Source organism: Protopterus annectens, chromosome 2.part1 (genome assembly GCF_019279795.1).
Source record: "Protopterus annectens isolate FY-2018-M chromosome 2.part1, PAN1.0, whole genome shotgun sequence".
Classification (NCBI taxonomy): Eukaryota; Metazoa; Chordata; order Ceratodontiformes; family Protopteridae; genus Protopterus; species Protopterus annectens.
Genome location: NC_056729.1, coordinates 1,118,463,346 through 1,118,479,891, shown reverse-complemented (window position 1 = coordinate 1,118,479,891; position 16,546 = coordinate 1,118,463,346). Strand labels below are relative to the sequence as shown.

Sequence of the window (16,546 nt, the reverse complement as noted above, 5' to 3'; positions counted from 1 at the left end):
ACTGAACAAAGTACAAATTGTCTTCCTTCAAGAAACTCATTTCAAAACAAATGACAATTACAAATGGAATCCTAAGGAATATACGATATTGGCACAATCCACTTATAAGACAAAGACAAAAGGGGTAACAATTTTATGGAAAACAAATGTGATTAACCCAGAAATCATTTTTAAGTACATAAAAATAGCAATGTGGACCACCAGGCTAAATGATAAAACTTTTATTATTACACAAAATAGGTTAGCACTTTTGGGAAACAATCCCTTCTTCAGACAAAACCATAACAGTTCAATCTAAGTTAAATACATATAACTAACCAATCAGATTCTAAGAACAATTAATTTTAAAATTTAGGTCTACGCCTACTTAAAATGGGCTTTAAAGGCACTATACTATTTAGACCAGGGCACCTATCTGCCCCTAGTTGTATAATCCATTTTACCTCATAAATTTCAGTAAGATTTTAACATCCCCCCCTCTTGAGTTAATTTTTATCAACTGCAAAACTTGAAAGGAAAAATAATGCCCCTCATTTTCCTTAATATGTTGAAACAAAGCATTGTGTTCCCTTTCTAACATAATGTCTGAAAGATGCTTAAAAATTCTATCCTTAAATTTACAGTTAGTCTTCCCCACATAAAAGGCTACACAGCATTGACATCTGGCTAAATATATTATATTCTTAGTTTTGCAATTAACAGTATGGTTCAGACAATATACTTTGCCTGTTACCGGATGAACAAAAATCTGCTCTTTACTTATAGATGTACAAGCCTTACAATTCAAGCAGAGAAACATTCCTTTATTATTACTATGAGGTGTTAAAACTGCCAACATTTCTGAAGGGATCTCTATCACAAAGTATTTGCTTTAAATTTTATTTCCTCTTGTATATAAACCTCAGTTCATCACCTACTATATCTCTCAGTCCATCATCTGTTTTTAAAATCCTCCAATTTCTCCTAATCACTTCATTAACTTGCTTATTATTGCTGCCATAAGTTAGGCATAAATTCACCTTACCATCATTTATAAGTATGAGGATACAGAAGGTCTTATGACATTAGTAATAGTTAAATATAATAACATAATATGGATCCTAGCCAATCTATAATGGTTCCCAGGCATTGGATCAGGAGCTGTTAAAAAACACTTGGATTTCATTTCCAATAATTATAAAGGCAACTTAATATTAGGAGGAGATTTGATATTTCTAAAACTAAAAATAAAAGACCGCTGCATACATCTGCTGTATCAAAAGCTTTAAACAAGTGTGTAGAATCCTTTCAACTTGTAGATACTTTCAAATTTAAAGAAGATAAATCTTTGTTTTCCCATCAAGATCACAGATTTGGTACCCAAACTAGAATAGCTAAAATATTTGCTGCCCATGCTGCCCATGGCTTGCACTCTAAAATCATTAATTTCTCAATCACACCCTGCCCCTTTTCAAACCACAATTCATTGATACTAAAACCTCAAAATGGCTACAAACCATTAAAATCAGAGAATGGGATTCTGAATTATTAGATCTACAATCCAAACGTTTGTTAGTAAAAGCTGAAAAAAATCAAAATCATTTGGAGATGAAAAAGAAAGAAGTATTAAAGAATAAATACAATGAAATTCTAACACATAAAACTAGTTTAGCCTTAGAAAAACTAAAAATTAATACCTTGGTCACTTCTCCCAAATATCTACATAATTTATCCAGAAGAATCAAAATACAATCAAAAGCTAATAACAAAAGAATCTTCCATGAAAAGAAAGGGAAAAAATGTCTCCGATAGTGACATTCTTGATGCCAGGTCTAAATTATAACATCAAAGTTACGGAACATCGAATACAATATAGTCGACACCATATTGTCGAAGTTCTGTAACTTCGAAAATTAAAAAAAAAATCAAAACTTTAAATTTTTACCCTAACGGGTTTAAGCAGGGGGGCAAGCCCCCCACACCCCACTACTTAAATATACCAACTACGAGACCACATTACATTGCAGTAAATGGAAATCTCCCCTTACAGAGATTTCCATTTACACACTCGAGATCGTTTGATATTCTCATGCCGACAATGTCAGATTCGACATTGTCGGCTTTCGAGAATATAATATAGACCCCTTGATGCCTATAGAAATCACTGTATAGAACATTTCCAAAAAGAAAATATACATATCGATCAATTAAATCTAGATGAAAAATGTTCTAATATAAAAAAACAGAAAAATTAAAACTAGATCTGCAAGCACCCATATCCTACAAAGACATTACGGATATAATAAAAGAGGATAAAAATAATAAAGCTCCAGGTATAGAGGGCATAATTATGGAAATATGTAAACATTTTCCTTCAAATATACTATTCCTCTTCCATAAAACTCTATTACAAATTCAGTCACAATCTTTAATACTGCCCTCTTGGAGATATTCCTTAATCACACCAATCCTAAAGGAAAACAAATCCCCAAACGTCTGTACCTCATATAGACCTATATCATTATTAAATAATGACTGTAAGATATTTATGACAGTATTAACTAACAGAATGAAAATACCACTATCAAAAACAATAAATAATGATCAAACAGGATTTATATATCATAGACACCCACATGACAATATTAAAAGAATAATTTCTCTTATAGTTTATGTTAATAAAGAAAATAAACACTCATAATTGGCTTAAATATAGAAAAAAACCTTTGATTCCTAAGTTGGGACTATTTATTCAAAATCCTGGTGTTATTTGAATTTCCTCCTTCCTTTGTTCATCTACTAAAGAATACATAACATACAATTTAGTGTATGTTAAGCTAGGTCCTTTCACCTCTGAATCTATACATATAACAAAGGGGTACTAAATAAGGATGTCCCATGTCACCAATTCTGTTTGCTTTGGCTATTGAAATATTGGCAGATTCAATACGTAAAAATACAAAAATCAAAGGAGTAGATGTTTATGAATAATACGATTCTAAAGTAATGCACTTTGCTGATGACATATTATTAACATTATCCAATACAAAAGAGACATTAGAAGACCATTAGAAGAATTAGATATTGTACCTGACACATTTTACAGGACTCCATTTCAATAAATCAAAATCAACATTTTTATTCTTAAATAAAAAAAAAGAATTGCAGATGAAGGGTAATCACATTATAGGGAAACAAGAATCTATCTTAAAATATCTAGGAATTGAGTTATGCAAGGATAATGAATTATTCTCAGAAAACTACACTAATATCAATAAATTAAAATCTCTCTGGAAAAGTGGGACAAAATAATATTAAGATTTGAAGATAAACTACAGATAATAAAAATGGTTTTACTACCCAAGATTCTATGTATAGCTTTGGCAATACACCTGTTACACCTGAAAGGAATATACTCAAAGAAATAAACTCATGACTAATAAAATGTTTATGGTTTCCCAAAAGAAACAGAATAGCTTTAATGGAAACAGGGAGGATTAAACTGTCCTGATACAGAAACATATATAAAAGCATCAATATCTAAAACAATCACAGATTGGATAATAAGTCCAAACTATTCAGCAAATTGAAAAGAATTACTAACTGTAATATCAATAAATGAATTTGATTTACAAAAAAAAATTTCAAATAACAGATAAAAACAATTTGCCATGACACATATTATATATTAGTATGCAGTATAACATAACTAAGCCCACTAAAACTCGTATGATTATTACATTGACTCATTTTGGAAAATTATTAATGCAAATATAGATTTTAAAATCTGGTTTAATCTTTTAACCCCATTCATACTTACAAATAGCTATCACATAAAATATACAGAGAAATAATTAATCCCTGGTAACAGAAAGGATTTGTTTGTTGGTTTCAATGTATCAAAGAACTAAAAGTTCTGAATATGAAAACAATAGAAACATACAAAATTCCACACAAGATTGGCTACCTACGCAAAGCATTCTGACATATTTGCAGGGTTTATGCAGAATAGTTAGTAATTCTTCATTTAAAGAAATACCTAAACTTGCAAAATACCTACATGAACACATATATAATGATTATGACATGGGAATTAGTATTTCAAAATTTTACAATATTTTGATAAATTATAAAACAACACCCAAATCCTCATATTGGAATTAAATAACACAAGGACACTCATTACAGCTAACTGAAAAAATTTAATCAAATATTTTATTATCAATAAAACATACATCCTTTACATAATACTGGAAAATTTATAATTGGAAATGCTTGCACAGACCATTCTTAACTCTAGATAGAATAACTAAAGTTAATTCTTGCACAAATTAAATATGTTGGAGGTGTGAGGAAATACACAATGCAGACTGGAATCACATTTTTTTCAACTATGTTAAAATTAAGCCATTTTGGAATGGTATTAAAAACTTTTTACAAGCTTTATTTAATGAATTGTTTAACTTATCTTAAACTTTAATACTATTAAATGTGTACGAAGGTCCTCATTTGAATGAGTCAAATATGTATCTATTATGGACAATACTTGCAATCTCAAGGAAGTGTATAACAAGAAGATGGCATACAAACACAATACCGACTTTGGAAGACTTCTACAGCTTACTGAAGACCACAGCATTTTTGGAAATTAAAATTAAAGAATTAAGTATTCATCCTAAGACATTTATTAATAAGCCATGGAAAAAAGTCTTATCATTGACTGGCATTTTACAATAACTGAAAAGATACACTGATAACTAGATTGTTATATCTATAAAGTAATTGTATATACTGACCTTTGTTATAGTATCAGGCTGATGTAAATAGTGCACATAGTTATTAAGATGTTATATACAAACGCTATGGAATTTATTCAACTGTATTTGAAAAATAAAAAAAAAATTGAGAAAAAAAAGAAGCATTCATCAAAAATATCTGTTTAAAAAAGAACTTAAACTTTTTCTTCAAAAGACATGGTCCTGCTCATGTCAAACCCTCACTTGACCTAGTCTACTCTCTTTTCAAGTTAACCACTTTTCCCTATTAACTCATTACCTCTTTGTACTTGTTTTATAAGCCTTTTTCCTCCCTTTCTTTTCACTTCCATAGCATATATATTTTTATATCCTAAAAATATATAATGTGCATGCACATATGTATGTATATATATGTATATATATATATATATATATATATATATATATATATATATATATATATAGTTGAATCCCCTTCACATGGTCGACTCTTCAGAAAGTCGACTTTCATATGGCCGAGACCATATGATTGACTTTCAAAAAGCCGACCATGGGGAACTGCTATCTCTGTACAGTGCAGAATGGGAAAATGTCCCTCTTCCACACTGTAGTGCAATCTCGGAGTTGGTATATTTAAGTTATGGGAGGTGGGGTGGGGCAGAGCCCCCCAGGAGGTGCAGGGGGGACGCCCCCCTGCTAACAGTTTAAGGTAAGTGTTTGTTGTGTTTTATGTGTTTATTTTATGTGGTTAGCTTTTCGAAAGTCAATCATATGGTCTCGGCCATATGAAAAGTCGACCATGTAAAGTAGACCTATATAATACATATATATATATATATATATATATATATATATATATATATGTATATATATATATATATATATATATATATATATATATATATATATATATTTGAAGCATCTATTTTTGTATTCGCAACTAACTCTTACATATTTCCTGTCTTGATGGCTCTCTATCCAAATCTTTATTCTGTTTGAATGTACTTCATGAGTGATATTCTGTAGACCTGTTAATTATTATATGACCTATTCTATGTACTGACGTGCTCAAATTGTTGACTTGTACTATGATATCTGTTGATTTTATTTTTTGCAAGTATTGTAACAATTTGTAAGATTTCTGGAGCTTTTTTGCTTGGGTTTGCACTGAAAATGGGCCACTCGCATAGCTGGGCTAACCCGGTTAACAAATGTCAGTAAATAAATAAATAAAATAAATTCATAAGATTTGTTTCCATTCAAAAACCACCCCATCCAAATAAAGTTAATTTTAACTTAATTGGATGTAAATGTTTCTTCAAATTTGAAAATCAGCACATTCAGATTCTGCCAAATACATTTTATTAGCCTTGCCTATCCATGATGACCACATGTAGACTTGTGCTGTATATTTGCAAATGTATCACTGGATTTGTATCTGAAAACAGTACATCATAAAGTCACCATGCTTGTTCACAACAGTGCACAGAGGTGGATCAAAACATGAAGCTTGCCTTATATAGCAGTATTATTTTGAAAAGATAAGGCAATTTTAGAATACTCCAGTTATATAAAAGCAAATTGTGCTGGTAGGGTGTGGATGTTTTATTTTTTTTTTTACCCATCATGGGAGACACACTTTGCTATGAATAAAACATGAATATGAATTGTTCATTTCCTATAATGTCAAATTACTGTAGAATAATAACAACTTAAGATGAAGAACTGTACTTAGCATAAAATAACGTAGATACAGAAGATTATAACCATGTCTCATAAAAAAAATCTCATTTAAGACCTGGATGTTAAGATCTTCACCTTGAATGCCAACAAAAGTGAAATCTGGGAAGTAAAGCTTGAGATCCATGCTGAGAACAAATATTTATTTAGTTGTGATTGGACAGACCTCACCATAATTCATTGTAGTACATGGAGTTTTAGCTGTCTTGATGTTCTACCAGCTTTAGAAAAAAATACAGCCTTGAAAGGTGCACCATTCTTCGTGCTGCCACACAGGTAACTGACACCAAGGGTTAAGGCAGCCACATGTGCCAGTATACATTTTACAAGTAAATTATTTGTTTTGTGCAATGTCATGTGCCTGGATTAAAAACTGGCATATCATGGTGGAGTTTATTGTTAAATGACTGATGTTCTCAAAAGGATAATTTTTCAGAAGTTTTTTTTTTTTCAGTAATAAGGTATAATGTCCAGAAACATGCACTTTACTGGGTAGAGGAGCACACTTTGGAAGCTACATTCCAGAAGATGATGACCAGTACTAATATTTTGGGATACAACTGTGCCAACAGCTTTTGAAGTTGTAAAATACTTCACCATGCCAGTTTTGTTTGTGCTGCAGCATAAAATGTGTTACAACCAATGTCACTCTTTTGAGGTGGCATGTGACTGAATCATTATAGCTGCTAAAGAAGCATAACAGAGAAGATTATGACTCAGTCTGAAACATAACAAACCTATGTATTCTGAGACATGGATGGCATGAAATTTACCTCAAGTATGAAGCAGGAAAACTAAGGTGTTTTAGTCTGACTAAATAGCAGTACACTGTAGTGCATCCACATTTTGCTTTGTATGAACAAAGAGAACATAGGGTAAATAAAACCATCCATACGTACAGCAGTGCTTTGGAAGGGCTATTGCCATCAGACATTTGAAACACCACCAGATGTATGACATCTAGTCTGAGTATTTGTTTAAATCTGTTAACCAGGTTAGGGCATGGATCTGTATGGACCATTTTCAGGCCAGTCTGGGATGCATACAAAAAGGTAGAATGTCTCTATCAAAAGGCCTTGTAAATAACTCAAAAGCAAGGTAGGTTAGTTAAAGTAAAATGCTCAGAATGTAACATAGCACAAAGAGCATAAACAAATGAGAAGTGACTTTCACAACAGGCAAAGGGACTCAGAATTTGCAACTGAAATCCTAGTAAAGGGTTCTCTTTTTGAAACGTTATTTTTTTTTATTACACATCTTCAGGTATTTTGTTTGGTCATGGAGAGTCTTGGAAGGAAATGAGAAGATTCACACTTACAACACTACGTGATTTTGGGATGGGCAAAAGAAGCATAGAGGAGAAAATTATTGAAGAATGTGGATTTCTCATTAAAGAAATTGAGTCTTATGAAGGTATGTTGTGGACATTCCCTCATGATGCATACTGTCAATATTTCTGAATTTAATAATGTAGAATATTGATTTAAATAAGAGTTTTACCAGTAACTGGGACACACATCATGCTCTGCAATAGGTAAGTACTTGCCGTAAAGATCTTGTTTCAGCTTCACTCTACCTTATGCCTCTTCAATCTACTGTTTAGAATACTTCATTCAAAATATATTGCATGTTATCAGACATAGAGTATTTTATGGCATTAGAAGACAGTTTGGAGTCACTGAGTGAGGAAAAGGGTCAAGCAGAACAAATTTCCACTGTGAGGTAGGACTACAGTATCGCAGAAATGCAGAGGTAATTCTATAGATCATCATCAAATTTTTTTGCTTTTACAGCCTCAGAAATAATTGACTGCTAGTGACATTTCATTTTTCATGTTCCAACTTTTTGTAAAACCTCTGAACTGTCAACTTTTTTTATTCTTACATTAGCATCAAGTATGCTTTTATTTATAAAAGGAATCCAGTGCAACCACCAGTATCTCTAAGGTGCAATGTATCTTGTCAGAAACTGGAAGCTTTGGCTGCATCCTAATCTTAGTAGGCAAATTAATCTGCACTTTGGACTTTAATGTTTGCGCACACTTACATATTCTCAACAACATTCAAGAGTGGTTTCAATTGATTAATACTTAATAGATCTTGTTCATGTTTCTAGATTATTGTATACAATTTCCTGCAATGTTATAACTGATGGAAAAATGTTAATTTTTTTGTTTCTAGTATTTTATATGTTTGAACCTTTAAAGACAACATATTTATTCAATTTTTATTTTTAAAAGTTATTGAAGGAAGTAACAAATGCATTCACATTAGTTCTATAGAAGTCCTTTTAATTTGCATAAGACAAAAGAACATAACTACTGTGGAAAATTGTTGTGGAGTTTTATTAAATAAATTCATATTCATCACCACTGGACTCACTTTTTGACTTCCTGTGGGATGTTCTGCTAATGCATATTTATTTGGTTACCATTTTAGTTTATGCATATCTGCTGTTTTTTTTTCCTAATCTTAGTAGGCCTTAAAATGTCCTGGCAATTCACTTTCATTGTATTACCTCTAAAAAAACATTTCTTTAGTTACAGTAATATGCTCCTGCAACATTTCAAACAAACTATCCTGTAGGGGATGTTCAAAGTCTACCAACTCTTTCCATTCCCAAAAACATGTGCCCAAGCACCCATCCCTTTCCCATCACACCTCCAACAATTGTCTTCCTGTGGAAAAATTCTCTGATGTCTACTTTGAGTATAAACATATCTGTGTTAACACTTTCATGCAAATATCCTAAACTTTTATATTTTTGTTGTATACTAGAGAGCCATACAACTATCCTCCAGTTGTTCCTTTGTATATTACCTTTCCATTCTCATTTCACAGCCTTTTCTAACTTCTTATTTATTATTGTAGTTGTTGTGCATTATTTTACATACCCTACTAATTATCTTTTTTTAACCACAACTTATATTCTAGATTCAAATATAAACTTAGACCTGGTCTTTAATACTCCCCTACCCTTTCTGTTTTCCTATACCCTGTTTTAATCCCTGGTAGGGAAAGCAGTCTCACACCTGCATTCCAAAATTCTACTTGGCCTAACCCTACTCTCTGATTTTTCCCTCTAGTTATTTGCTAATACCTTGGTTCTTTTGTTAATTTTCTCCAGTAAATACCAGCTCTCTGTTACCTATTTTCTGTGTCTCACGTGTAGTCATCCTTAATGGTAAAATCTCTTTTCTCCATTCCTGTGTTGGCTTAGTTCTCAAAATATTTTATGATTCTTTGTATATATAATATTTTGTAAAATGTTATTGTTCTCCTTATGAGACTATATCCAAATTCATGCTCTCTCATTATTCAGTGAACATCATTTCTTACTTTGATTTGCAGCCTTCTGCTTGAGTTAGTATCCCTTCAGAACTGATGATCCCAACCAAACTACCTTCAATTCACTATTAATTATACCCCATAGCTTCTCTGTTTGATAAAAAAATACCTTATATGTATATATCATTAAAGAGAATAGAAGCATGTTTACTGCTTGTATCTTTTTATTCATATCTATAGTTAAGTGCTTTGAACATCTCAATGCTTGTATTATCTTTGGATCAGTCTCTTCCTACATATCCGTAGCTGCCACAATAGCAACCTTTTTTTGAATCCAAATACCTAAATACTTCATCTTAGCATGTCCCTATAGGTGTGGGTATTGCTGAACCAATTCTAGTATGGGAAGATAGTTTATCATTATACCCTTTGTTTTATCTTGATTTGCTTTATATCATGAAAAAAATGAAACTGTCTCCAAATGTTCCACAACATGGAAGTATACTTTTTTTTCTAGATTTGTCAAGTGCAAAATATCATCATCTGCAAATAAAGCTAATTTTTTCTTGAGTACCATACCAGTTATACTCTTGAATTTATGAATCCCTTTTTCTCTTTGCCAATCACTCTAAATATAAAATGAATAACAGAAGGGGAAGAGGATATCTGTCAAACAGAAGGGGAAGAGGATATCTGTCTGACAGAAATCCTGTCACCTGGATTCTTGTCTCTTAACCTTCATATATCTTCCTAATTAGCTCCATTATTCAATCAGGAAATGCCAATCCTGCCATTGCCCTACCCACAAAATCCCAACTAACCCTATTGAATGCCTTCTTGGCATCAAGGCCCAGCTACAATAGCCAGGTCTTCTTGCACTCTTCTTTCTTCTGGGTCATCATTGCTGTCTTAATGTTGTCAAGTGTTTGCCTCCCCTACATAAAACCACATAGTTTCATATCTGTCAGCTTTGGAAAAACCTTACACATTTTGTTATCTAGTATAAACACTTTATCATGATTAAAATTGGTCTATATGAGCTTGTATTTAAAAGGTCTTTGCCCTGTTTGAGTAGTACAGCCACCACAGATTTCTTCCAAGATAGCAGTATTGCCCATCATTTTAAAATATTGTTAAACATAGTCTTCCAGATTTTAAAACTTTCTTTCCTCCTATCATCGAGACTTCCACAGGAATTCTGTCTGCTCCTGCAGACTTCCCTTTTGATTGATTATGCATAAATATCATCCCCTCCCATCTTGCTTACTAATTCCTGAGCCTCATCTGCCTCTAGCATTGGCACAAGTAAGTCTTCCATAAAACAATTCCATATGTGTCTGTTTTGGATTTCTGCATGTCTCTGCTCTATACAAATGTTCATAACATTTCCAAAATATCTCTAAAATCTCTATATGGTCTCATAATTTTAATTTTTTTGTCATAGCCTCCCTGTTTAAATTTGACAGCACATCTTTCAGTTTTCTATTGCCTGAGTTATTGTACTAATAGTTTTGTGCTCTGGGGTTGTTATCAATAAATACTTGTTTACAGCAACCTTTCTAAATGAATACATATTATCCAAATGTTCCTTTGTTATCCTTCTAGCATTCAGCAGCTGCTTCTTTTCTTGTTCCCTAAAATTCTTCTTCATCTGCAGCACTTTAACCTTTGATAATCCCTCTAAGTAAGTCCTTTAAGTTCTTTCCCATATCTCTTTCTTTCTCGCTTGTAACATATCCTAAATTCCAACACCTCGGCTAGCCCTTCTGAAAAAAATTGCATATTTTCAAACAACTCTTCAGTCATTTCCAGTGCCCTTTTCTTAAATTCATGTCTTTTTAATACACACACAGGAAGGTGCCAGCCTCTCATTTTTACTTCATTACCCTGCATCTTTATCTTAGCCTATATTGCCTCATAGGTTCACAGGAGATTACAAGGCTAACTGCTGAGGAGCCCTTACAAGTTTAGCCAGTTTTACTGAGATTTTACCCATTTTTCTATCCCTGGGGAAAGATAACAAGTTTCAATAATTGGGGTTATGACAATTTTTACAAATTGCCTCTGTCCATAGGGGACATGGTACCAGTCCACCAGACTGAGCAGGCAGGACCTACCCTTAATGAAGCTGAACTGGGTTGGTTCTAGAGTCTGGAGATTTCATATGTCGGTGTTAATCAGGTCCATGAGACTTTCCTTTCCATAGTCTTGTATATGAGGCTAGTCAGACTTATGGGTCTGTAACTTCCCAGGTCAATTGATGGTCCCCCTGTAGGTAGAGGGATGACTGTTGCTGTCCTCCATTTTATTGGGACAGAGCTGGTCCAGAGGTTGTGGTTAAATTGAGCTCCTAATGGGCCTGAAAGGTCCTGATTCAAGATGTTCAAGAGGGCCTGTTCTTTGGTGATAATTGGTGGAGGAGTGGTAGAGGATATTTCTTGGAAGAGAACTGAATTTGATGGGGAGTTGAAACGTGAGATAAATTTATCAGCCAGCAGATTTGCTTTGATGATGCCATCTACAACTAATTCCACATATTGATGGGTGTTGCCCTTAAGATTGTGGACATGAAAATCCCTTATGGTTATCATTAGATTTAGAGCCTATGTTTACCTCAAAGTCTGCTTTCAGAGGCTTGACTAGTTCTCTGATTGTCTTGTTTAGACTAATGAGGGACTTTTGCTCTGTTGTGCACATTCCCTATTACTTCTCAATGGGATTTTTCAATCTATTAATACCAGGGGTCCATCAGGGTGGTATGTTTTTGCAGTTTGACCTTGTTTTATTTCAGTCTGGTAAAGCTGTTTCTCTGCAGTTCTTTATATGGTCATACAAAGTTTTTGTTTATGCCTCTGCATAGGCTTTTATATTTTTTGAGTTTGGGAAAACTTGGAAACTAGCTATGCCATCACTTCATAGGAGGTAGTCTGCCTTAGAAAGTTCCTAGTTTTGGGGGTTAGGTGGAGGGGCCTAATTTTACCTTAATTTCAAGGGAGACTGCTTTGTGATCTGATCTTACCAGTGAGTACATTAAACAAGGGGGTGCAGAGCTCTCCTGTATTTGTGAATACCAGATCTAGGATATTTATTCCCCTCATGGGAGTGCGGACTAGCTGCTCCAGGGCATTTGAATTTACAAATTCAAGAAATCTTTGGCCATGCATGTTAGTGGTTATATGCAGCTCATTTAACTGAAACTCAAATTGTCAATCACAGATGACTCATCTGACTGAAATACAATTGACAGAAAGATGTAGAAGTGTACAGACAGTATAAAATGGTGTCATTTTCAATCCAAGGAATTGTCATGCCCCCATATTTGTGGATATTTGTGTTTGTGTGCCAGCACTGATTTACTGTGTCTGTTTTTTTCTTTTCTCCATGGTTATGTAATCTAGTATATATAAGTGAGAAGGGTGGGGGATGCAGTGGGCTTCTCCTCAAAAAACATTATTTATATGCTACATTTGTTATGCAGAAAGTTTCTATCAGATGTGATTCTGTTAAATGGGTTTTTGATTATTTCTGTTCATTGTTTTGTGTTTAACTCAAATGAGTTTTCAGTCAAATGCTAGGAATCCATATATGTATTTATAGATATGTGGATATATTCAGAACATTGAAAGTTCTGAATATTTAAGCCAAAAATATCCACCACAAAAGGTCAAATCACAATGTCAGTCAACTTTTTTTAACACACATAAAAAAGCCAGTAGTTTGCTGTTCAAGATTATGATAGAGAGTAGACTTGGTTTTTGCCCTTTCTCCACTGTGGTGTGATCTTAGAATTTGTATATATAATTAGCAGGGGGTGCCCCCACAGATGGGAGGAGCAGGGAGGCTTGCACCCCTGCACCACACAAATGAAGTTTAAACATAAAACCACACATACAGAATAAAACAGGAAATGTATTATCTCTAATGCTTCAGCAAAAAAAGCCTTCCCAGAAGTACCACCCCTACATAGAATGTGTTTCTGTACTTTTTTATTTCAAGTTTTGAATCTTGACCTTTTGTGGTTGATCTTTTTGACTTTGGAATTCAAAACATTTGTCATTCTGAATGGCATGTCTTCATACTTCTGGTGTGCATTGGGTCAGCTCTGAAGTAAACTGAAATATAATATAGCTGAAGTGCAGGATGTGGACTGTAGTTGAGTCGAGAACATAATTCAAGATATTTCTGTTTATTTGCAGTTGTAAAACATTAGTATATACAAGATCTAGTGGTGTGGGGGAAGATCCCCCACCATAGTTCTCAACTTTCCAGATTTTTACAGACTGTCCAGATTTTTGCCTCATCCTATTGGTCTGTTCCTCATAAAATGTATAGTTTTCTGGCAATTCACTGGGATGATTTGGGGACTAAAGTCACTAAATAATGGCATATGTTTGAGTTTCAGACTTCATATATTTCAGAAAAATGCATGCTAACACAAATCCTGTTATTCTAACAACTTTCTAAGTTTGTAAGAGCAATTTTTAAAGTGTGTCCCTATTGTTAGGCCGTTGTCCCCCATTATGTCAGGCTTTGTCCAGATTTTTTGTGCTAAGAGTTTGAGAGGTATGTCTCCCACTTTGAGATGCAAAGCCAGACAAATAAAAGTAGTGTTTTAAAGGTGTTTTTTTTTTTTTGGTTCTCTGCAATCACAGATGTTAAGAAGTGGTTCTGCTGGGACAGTCCTGTAACTCTTTTCATTTATCCTCCATGTGTAATCTTTGGCTAACTGTGCTAAAGTACAATTATAGTCTCATACTGTTTGCATTTTGCCTTATTGTGTAATTATAACTATAAGCCTATTGCTTACATTTGCAATAATTTTTGCAATGTCCTTTCTGTTAAATGTAACAGATAATATATCAAGCAATTTTCTGTATAATGTGTTGGTCAATTTCATCAGTTATCTTTAGCAATCTAGATATAAGGTTATGTATAAATACATTTCAGTTTATGACCATTGATCAAAATGCAAAAACATCAAAAACACAGCAGCTAATTAATGCTAACGTTTCAGAAAACTATCTTAAAGAAACTCAAAACATTGAAAACCCAAAAGATCACAAAAGGAAAATAGTTTGTTTTTGCAATCTGTGGAAGAAATACACCCAATTCTGTTAGATCAGTTGCTTTTTGATATAGTGAATTTCGATACATTGATATACCTCCATGTGTGTGTGTGTGTGTGTGTGTGTTTTCTTTTTTGCGAGTGTGCAACAGGTTCATTTGGGCTGGATCATAAGATGGTTTGTAAGCTAGACATAGATCACCTCTCAGCAGTCTGTAGGAGATTGAGTGCAAGGATAAGGCTTTGAGGTGGTACACGTAGTCCATGTTGTCTACACCATGTACTCTTTTTGGGAGGAACCCCTGTGGACACTAGTTGTTGCATTAAGCCTGGTCAGGCATGTATCAAAGTGGGTATTTTACTTAACGACTGGTCTAATAAGCAATAAGTACAAAAGAGCATTGACATCTTTACAACTAGATGCCACACCCTTGCTTATAATTTGCATAATGTAGAATTATTTCCTTATTACATCAGCAGCAGCCCTCTTTTTCCACTTGGTACAATAGACACATAATGGTCAAAGGCCAAGTCATTGTCTGCATGCTTTCTCAAATCCCTGACCACAGAGACAAATCTTAGGGGTGTATTGTCAGTGCAAGTGTTTCTAGAGGTGGCATATTTCCAAAAGATACTATTATGCATTTTTTGGCATTGAGTGTTTGATCATGTCTATGGCACCTGTCATTAGTCTGTGTCAGGCCTTCTTGGGACTATATTTTTGTCTTTAGAGGATTCTTTGACAGCTCCTAGAGTGCAATCATCTGCAAACTTTTTCAGCCATAGGCCCCTTACCTGAGAAAAGTAGATGCCAAAAAGGAACAGCTCTTTAATTTACCACAGATGCCAGGAGATGGTGAGGACTGATGTTGGCATGGATTTCACTATCTGCTAGTGTCAGACCTTAATGTGGAGGTAGACTCACCTATCCTGACTTTTTGTGTCCTATCAGTGGGCCATTTGACTAACTAGTGGCTAACAAAGTGGTTTATACCTAATTTCATGAGGTCATCTACAATGCCCAAGTGGGGTATTGTGTTGAATGCTTTGGCCAGGTGGAGGTAGGCAGTATGCACTGTTTTGGCCACATCTGTTGCTTTGGTGACTGTCTTGAAAATAATCTATTGGGCTGAGTTGGCATGATATGTCCTTGTCAAAACCAAACTGGGTTGGATGCAGTGAATGAAGGTTTCCTATGTTGTTACTTATATCCATGATTATGCTTTTTATGACCTTACATATGAGACCAGTCAGGCTTATGGGTAAGTAGTTTTCTGGGTCTGTGGATGGGACCTCCCTCCTTGTGCAGAGGAATAACAATTACAGTCCCCCATTCACCTGGCACGAAACATGTTTGGAGGCTATGATTAAACAGTACTACTAGTGTCCCTGATAGGTCATGTTTCATGCTATTAACGAGACATCTTGTGATATTATCAGGGCAATTAGATGCAGTGTTTTTGGCCTTTTAGAGTGTATTGAGAACGTACTCCTTAGTAATAGTTGGGAGAGCTATGATTGGAGGTATTAAGAGGTGTCAAGGGAAGACAGCGGGATAAAATCAGAGCAGAATTTATCGGCCAGTACATTTGCTTTATCTTGCAAGTCTGCATAGGTGTCTTCACTGGCAATTAGTTTTGGACATAGCTGAAGAAAGGCTTGGGGGTTGTTCTCGGCCCGAGAGGCTACATTTACCTCACATTTGGCTTTGGTAGACA

At 34.1% G+C, this 16,546-nt stretch overlaps 1 protein-coding gene across 1 annotated transcript in view; it reads left to right on the top strand.

The window, feature by feature from the left end:
- LOC122794348 (cytochrome P450 2K1-like) overlaps positions 1-16,546 on the top strand; it is a 601,970-nt gene that overhangs the window by 140,838 nt on the left and 444,586 nt on the right. Inside the window, exon 3 of the mRNA XM_044062659.1 lies at positions 7,740-7,889. Coding sequence (XP_043918594.1) covers positions 7,740-7,889 — 150 coding nt within the window. The remainder of the gene's footprint in view (positions 1-7,739; positions 7,890-16,546) is intronic.